We start from the raw sequence: 7080 nt of genomic DNA on the forward strand, positions 1-7080 counted from the left end.
CCTTCTGTTGCAGATTAATTCCCCATCCTGTTGCAGATCCATTCCCCATCCTTCTGTTGCAGATCCATTCCCCATCCTTCAGTTGCAGATCCATTCCCCATCCTTCTGTTGCAGATCCATTCCCCATCCTTCAGTTGCAGATCAATTCCCCATCCTTCTGTTGCAGATCAATTCCCCATCCTTCTGTTGCAGATCAATTCCCCATCCTTCTGTTGTAGATCAATTCCCCATCCTTCTGTTGCAGATCAATTCCCCATCCTTCTGTTGCAGATTCATTCCCCATCCTTCCGTTACAGATCAATTCCCCATCCTTCTGTTGCATTCATTCCCCATCCTTCTGTTGCAGATTCATTCCCCATCCTTCTGTTGCAGATTCATTCCCCATCCTTCTGTTGCAGATTCATTCCCCATCCTTCTGTTGCAGATTGTTATTTTGCTGCAATTTTAATCATGCGAGTTTAATAATATGATGAACTGCAATGCAGGAGGCCATTCATCATCATCATCTTCTTGCACCATGCAGAGCGTTGGTGTTGCCAAATCTAGGCCACAGTCCTGGTGGGGTCGCCACTCCGGTCGGCTCTGGATGTCAGGGCAGAGGCAGGAATTTCCTTTGTCCGGGGTGCCGGCGATAGCTTGCCTACTCGTCGTGAAGGAGACCATGGAATCTTTGACGTCCACCAACATTGGACGTGCAGTATTACTATTACTATTAGTGTTAGTATTACCAACCTATGGTTCGTTGTCCGCGCTCTATCCTTGCAGTATACTGAGCGCTAAGCAAGGAAGCAGCACGTACCAGGACCGCCGACCTCCAGCCTCAGTGCGGACGCTTTAACAATGACGTCATCGCGGGCAAATTTTGTCATTCAATGAGTTTGAATGTGAAAATCCGCCGTTTAAGCGGAACATGTCCGCGCGTTGTGAAACGTAAAACCAAACAGCAGAGTGACTCAGTCAAAAGGGCCTGACGAGGTGAGTAACCGGTGAGCAAGGTATACGTACACGGCAATCTCGCGATCCCACAGGACCGAAGCACACATGTTACCTCACCTATTAACAGGTAGGACTTCTTGATGCTCGTCTTTTTCTCAACCTTATCCAACAGGTCGGTGAAGAAATTCTTCTCGTTGAGGAAGTTGTCGAACATCGTTTGTAGCTGCGCCATCGTGCTAATGGAGTTTTTTTTTGAGGAAGACGAAGGAAAACCCCAACAGGCGCGACGACACTCACTGCAAAGCTACTGCGCATGCGCCTCAGCTCCACCCTTCGTGACCTCTGCCCTCATGAATATTAAATATACAGTACGGATATGAATATGCAGCACAGATATGAATATGCAGCACGGAACCGAACCGCGACCGTCTCAATGAAAACTATAAAACATCTGAAAATGCATTAGACGTCCTCTTCTTCCTCTGCTGAGCCTACTTCTTCTTCTTCTGCTCATCCTACTTCTTCTTCCTCTGCTTATCCTACTTCTTCTTCTTCTGCGCATCCTACTTCTTCTTCTTCATCTCCTTCCTCTGCATGCTCAAAATAACGAAAACAGTTGAAAAAATACAAAATGAAAATTGATGATTTTATGCTGCCTTGACCCCTGTGCTTTGGATCTAAAAGAATAATCAGCCTCTAGGTTTTGATTGGTGAACCAATTCTGTGAGCCAATATACATATTCTTGACGATTTTATGCAACCTTGACCTTTGATCTTTTGATCTAAAAAAAACAACCAATCGACTGCAACATTTTGATTGATGAGCCAATTCAGTGACCTGATGTGCAAATTGTTAAAATTTCAGGTCAATCGGGTGAAAATTAGTGATTTTATGCAACCTTGACCTTTGACCTTTTCATCTAAAAATAACAAACAATTGACTCCTATACCTTTTGATTGGTGAACCAATTCTGTGGCCCAATATGTAAATTCTTCAAATTTCATATCAATTGGACAAAAATTGACAATTTTATGTAACCTTGACGTTTCACCTCTTGATCTCAAAAAGAAATGAACTCCTACCTTTGGATTAGTATATCAATTCAGTACCCAATATGCAAATTATTTACATTTCACGTCAATCTGGTGAAAATTAGTGATTTTATGCAACCTTAACCTTTGATCTTTTGATCTAAAAAAAAAACCATTCGACTCCTACCTTTTGATTGGTGAACCAATTCAGTACCCAATATGCAAATTCTTCAAATTTCAGGTTAATCGGATGAAAATTGACGATTTCACACAACCTTTACCTTTTGATCTAAAAAAAACAAAAAAAAACTAGAACGGCACTCTTCGACATCAGGATGTCGACTGATATGTCTCTGCCCACATTATTACATCATTATAATACTTGTATCAAGTTTGATTTCAATCCATTCAGCTGTGCCCAAGTTAGCACATTTTTACCTGACATGACCTCTGACCTTTGACCTATTGACCACAAAATTTAATCAGTTCATGTTTACATCATTATACATACCTAAAACCAAGTTTTAATTTATATCCCTTCAGCTGTTCACAAGTTCTCACATTTTTAGCTGACATGAACTCTGACCTTTGACCTCAACTCCCCCAAAATCTAATCAGTTAATCTTTACATCATTATACTCGTACATACCTGTACCACGTTTGAATTAGATCACTTCAGCCATTCTCAAGTTATAGTCCTATTACAGACTTTGACCTTTAAACATTGACCTCTTGAACCTAAAATCTAATCAGTTAATCTTTACATTGTGGCGGACACAATGTCAGTGGGCAATAATTCCGCGCACCAGTGAGTGGCGCGAGTGTCCGGGCATGGAAGCGCAGCTCGGGCCACGCCCGGAGCAAAGGCGTCACGAGGCGCAGGGTGGAACTGAGATACATGCCCCACCTTTCGGCCGACCGGCCACGCCCGGGGGCAGGGCGTGGCCTCGGGACATATATGCGGGCTCGAAAGTCGAGCCCGCCCAGTGCTTACGTGTGAGCTGTTAATAAAGTGTTTCAGTTTGTACAACGCGTTGTGGCCTACCTTCTTGGCAAACAAATTGTGTGTGCACAGCACCACACTGGTGACCCCGACTGGTTCAGCCGTAGCTGACCCCTGAACGCGCCATGGCTACCAACGCTGTCGCTGTCAAACTTCCGGAGTTCTGGGAAGCGCAAGCCGACGTTTGGTTTGTGCAGGCCGAAGCTCAATTCCAGCTCCGGGGCATCACGGCGGACGACACCATGAACTACCACGTGGTCGCCGCCCTCGGGCCCGGCACTGCCACCCGTGTCGTGTCCATCCTTCGGCGCCCGCCGGGCGCCCACAAGTACGCGGTGCTCAAACGTCTTCTCCTCGCCACTTTCGGGCTCACGGAGGCCGAACGCGCCGACCGCCTCCTGGACCTTCCCGCCCTCGGCGACACACGACCGTCCATTCGGATGGATTTTATGTTGTCCCTTCTTGGAGACCAGCGCCCGGATTTCCTGTTCCGAGCGCTTTTCCTCCGCCAGCTGCCTGTGCAGGTGCGGGTCGCGCTGGCCGGTTCGAACTTAACGGAACCCCGTGCCCTGGCCGGAGAGGCGGACAAATTTTTCGTGGCCTGCGACACGCTGTCGGTGTACGGTGCTGCCGTAGTGGATCCTGGTGCGGAGGCTACAGCGCCCCCTGCTTCCCTCATGGCCGCTGCTACGCCCCACCCACTACCGCCGCCACCACCACCACCGCCGCCGACACGGCCGACGCGGCAGCCACCACCGCAAACCTGGTGCTACTATCATGCCAGGTTCGGCCGCAAGGCTAGAGCGTGCCGCCCGCCGTGTTCTTTCGACGGGTCGCGAAACGACCGGGCCGGCGCTCACTTGCGGCCATGAGCGTCGGCCATTCCGGCAGCCTCCTGTTCATCACAGACACCTCGTCTGGTCGTCGTTTTCTGTGCGACACGGGAGCGCAGGTAAGCGTCCTCCCTGCCTCCGTGTCCCACAAGCAAGCCGCGGGCCGGGGCCCCGCCTTGCTCGCTGCCAACGGAACACCCATCCGCACATTCGGGAAGCGTTGCCTCTTGCTGCGTTTCGGAGGGCAGCGCTTCAAATGGTCTTTCGCGACCGCCAGCGTGCCAATGGCCCTGCTCGGTGCGGACTTTCTTTGTGCGAATGGGCTGTTGGTGGACGTTAAGCGTCGACGCCTCGTCCAGGCCGAAACCTTCAGCTCACTCGCTTGTTCGCTGAGCGGCTCGTTGAGCAGCTCGCTGAGCGGCTCACCGAGCGGCTTACCAAGCGGCTTGCTGAGCTGTTCCGTCCCGGCGAAGTTAGTCTGTACGTTTCCGGCAGCAGACGAGTTTACCCGCCTCCTCGCCAGTTTTCCCCACACTCACGCGGCCCACCTTTTCAGCGGTGGCCGTCAAACACGGGTTGGAGCACCCTATCCCCACCGTCAGACCACCGGTCTACGCCCGGTCGCACAGCCTCGACCCCATGAAGCTCGCCATGGCGAAAGCGGCGTTCGCCACGCTGGAGCGGCTGGGCATCGTACGGTGCTCCAACAGCGCATGGGCCTCTCCTCTGCACATTGTGCCCACGTCCGGCGGCGGATGGCGGCCGTGCGGTGACTACCGCCGGCTCAACGACGCCACCACCCACGACCGCTACCCGGTCCGGCATATTCAGGACTTTTCCACCCGGTTGGCGAAAACGACCATTTTCTCCAAGGTGGACCTCATCCGGGGCTACCACCAGGTCCCCGTACAACCGGACGATGTACCAAAGACGGCCGTCATCACACCTTTCGGCCTCTTTGAGTTCTTGCGGATGCCCTTTGGGTTGAAAAATGCGGCCCAGGCGTTCCAGCGGCTCATGGACAGCATCTTGCGTGACTTGTCCTTCATCTACGTCTACCTGGACGACATCCTAGTCGCGAGCGCTTCCTGGGAGGAGCACCTGCTCCACCTCCGCACGCTCTTCGAATGCCTGGGCCAGCATGGCCTGATAATCAACCCCGCAAAGTGCCGTTTCGGCATCACCGCCATCGACTTCTTGGGGCACCGCATCACCACGCACGGGGCCATCCCTTTACCGGCCAAGGTGGAGGCGGTCAGAAGTTTCCCGTGCCCCCGCACGATCAAGGGGCTCCAGGAATCCCTGGGCATGATGAATTTTTATCACGGCTTCGTGCCCCGTGTCGCCCAGCTCCTGCGCCCCCTGCACGTGGCCCTCCGGGGGAAGCCGGGCAAAGGTGACATCGCCTGGACGGAGCAAATGGCCGCGGCGTTTGCGGGCGCAAAGCTGGCCTTGGCCAACGCCACCATGCTGGCGCACCCGGCGCCCGATGCACCAATCGCCCTCACCACCGACGCGTCGGACTACGCGGTGGGCGCGGTGCATGAGCAGTGGGTGAGTGGTGTTTGGCAGCCGCTGGCGTTTTCTAGGCGGCAGCTCCGCCCGCACGAACGCCGGTACAGCACCTTCGACTGCGAGCTGCTCGGGCTCCACCTGGCGGTCCGACACTTCCGCCATCTTCTCGAGGGCCACCCGTTCACAGCCTTCGTCGATCACAAGCCCCTTGTTTTCGCGATGGCCAAGGTCGCCGAGCCATGGTCGGCCTGGCAGCAATGTCACCTCTCTGCCTTGTCTGAGTACACGACGGACATCCGTCACATCGTGAGTAAGGGCAACCTGGTGGTGGATTGCCTTTCCCGGTCCGTCGCACACGCGGTCCACCTCGGGATCGACTATGCCCGGATGGCGGTGGACCAGACCGCCGACCCCGACGTCCAGGCCTTGCGGACCGCCGTCACGGGCCTCCGCATCACCGAGGTGCCGTTCGACGTCGCGGGCACTGCCTTCTTGTGCAACGTCTCCCTCGGCCGGCTCGCCCCATCGTGCCCGCTGGCTGGTTTTTACGCCATCCACGGCCTGTCCCACCCGGGCACGAAGGCCTCCCACAAGCTCGTCGCGGCGAAGTTCGTCTGGCATGGCCTCAGGAAGAACGTCCGCGACTGGGCCAGGACGTGCCTCGCGTGCCAGCGCGCGAAAGTCCACCGCCACACCCAAGCCCCGTTTGTCCCCGTTTACGGTGTCCGAACATCGGTTCGACCATGTCCACGTCGACTTGGTGGGACCTCTGCCCTCCTCGCGGGGTTTCACCCACCTCCTCACCATGGTGGACCGCACCCCCCAGTGGCCGGAGGCCGTGCCATTGGCGGCGACGGCTGCGGCTGACGTCGTGCAAGCCTTCATCGCCACGTGGGTTGCTCGGTTCGGCGCCCCCTCGGACATCTCGTCCGACCGCGGCCCCCAGTTCACCTCGGAGCTCTGGGGAGCAGTGGTGCAAGGGCTCGGCGTCAAGCTGCACCGCACCACGGCTTACCACCCCCAGGCCAACGGCCTGTGCGAGCGCTTCCATCTCTCAATGAAGGCCACGCTCTGGGCCAGCCTCCGCGATGGCAGCTGGGCCGACAGGCTCCCCTGGGTCCTGCTGGGCCTCAGGACGGCGCCCAAGGACGACCTGTGTGTGTCCTCGGCGGAGCTGGTCTTCGGGCAACCACTGCGGGTACCGGGCGAATTATCCCCGACTCCACGGCCCCTTGGTCGAATGGAATTTATCCCCGACTGGAATTTATCCCCGACTCCACGCAACAGCGCTCCACCCTTCAGGAGACCGCCAGGAGGTTCACCCCGGTGCCGACGGCACACCACAGTTGCCCGTCCTCCCACGTCGCCCCGGAGTTTCGCACGGCGGAGTACGTTTTTGTCAGGCACGACGCCTACCGGGCGCCGCTGCGGCCCCCGTACGACGGGCCCTTCCGCGTGCTGGAGACCGGGGAACAAGCATTTCACCGTGGACATCGGCGGTACTCCAGATCGTATCTCCATGGACCACCTCAAGCCAGCCCACCTCGATCTGGACCACCCCCCGCAAGCAGCTCTGCCTCCGCGTCGAGGCCGCCCCCCGGCGGGCAGACCCCCGGCACTCCCCAGCCCCGCCGTCCCGCTACCCCCCAGCCCTGCACGCATCGCCAGAGGGCGTTTCGGCCGGGTCATCCAGCTTCCCCGCAAGCTCACCCTTCAGGTGCGCGGGAATTCTGGGGGGGCGCGTGTGGCGGACACAATGTC

The 7080-nt window shown here is 56.0% G+C and overlaps 1 protein-coding gene across 1 annotated transcript in view; it reads right to left on the bottom strand.

Moving 5' to 3' along the window:
- LOC137432272 (receptor expression-enhancing protein 5) overlaps nt 1-1268 on the bottom strand; it is a 43933-nt gene extending 42665 nt beyond the window's left edge. Inside the window, exon 1 of the mRNA XM_068124067.2 lies at nt 1054-1268. Coding sequence (XP_067980168.1) covers nt 1054-1168 — 115 coding nt within the window. The 5' untranslated portion in view covers nt 1169-1268. The remainder of the gene's footprint in view (nt 1-1053) is intronic.
- Nucleotides 1269-7080: the final 5812 nt, after the last annotated feature.

This window comes from Myxine glutinosa, chromosome 8, assembly GCF_964187855.1.
Source record: "Myxine glutinosa chromosome 8, kmMyxGlut1.1, whole genome shotgun sequence".
Taxonomy (NCBI): domain Eukaryota; kingdom Metazoa; phylum Chordata; class Myxini; order Myxiniformes; family Myxinidae; genus Myxine; species Myxine glutinosa.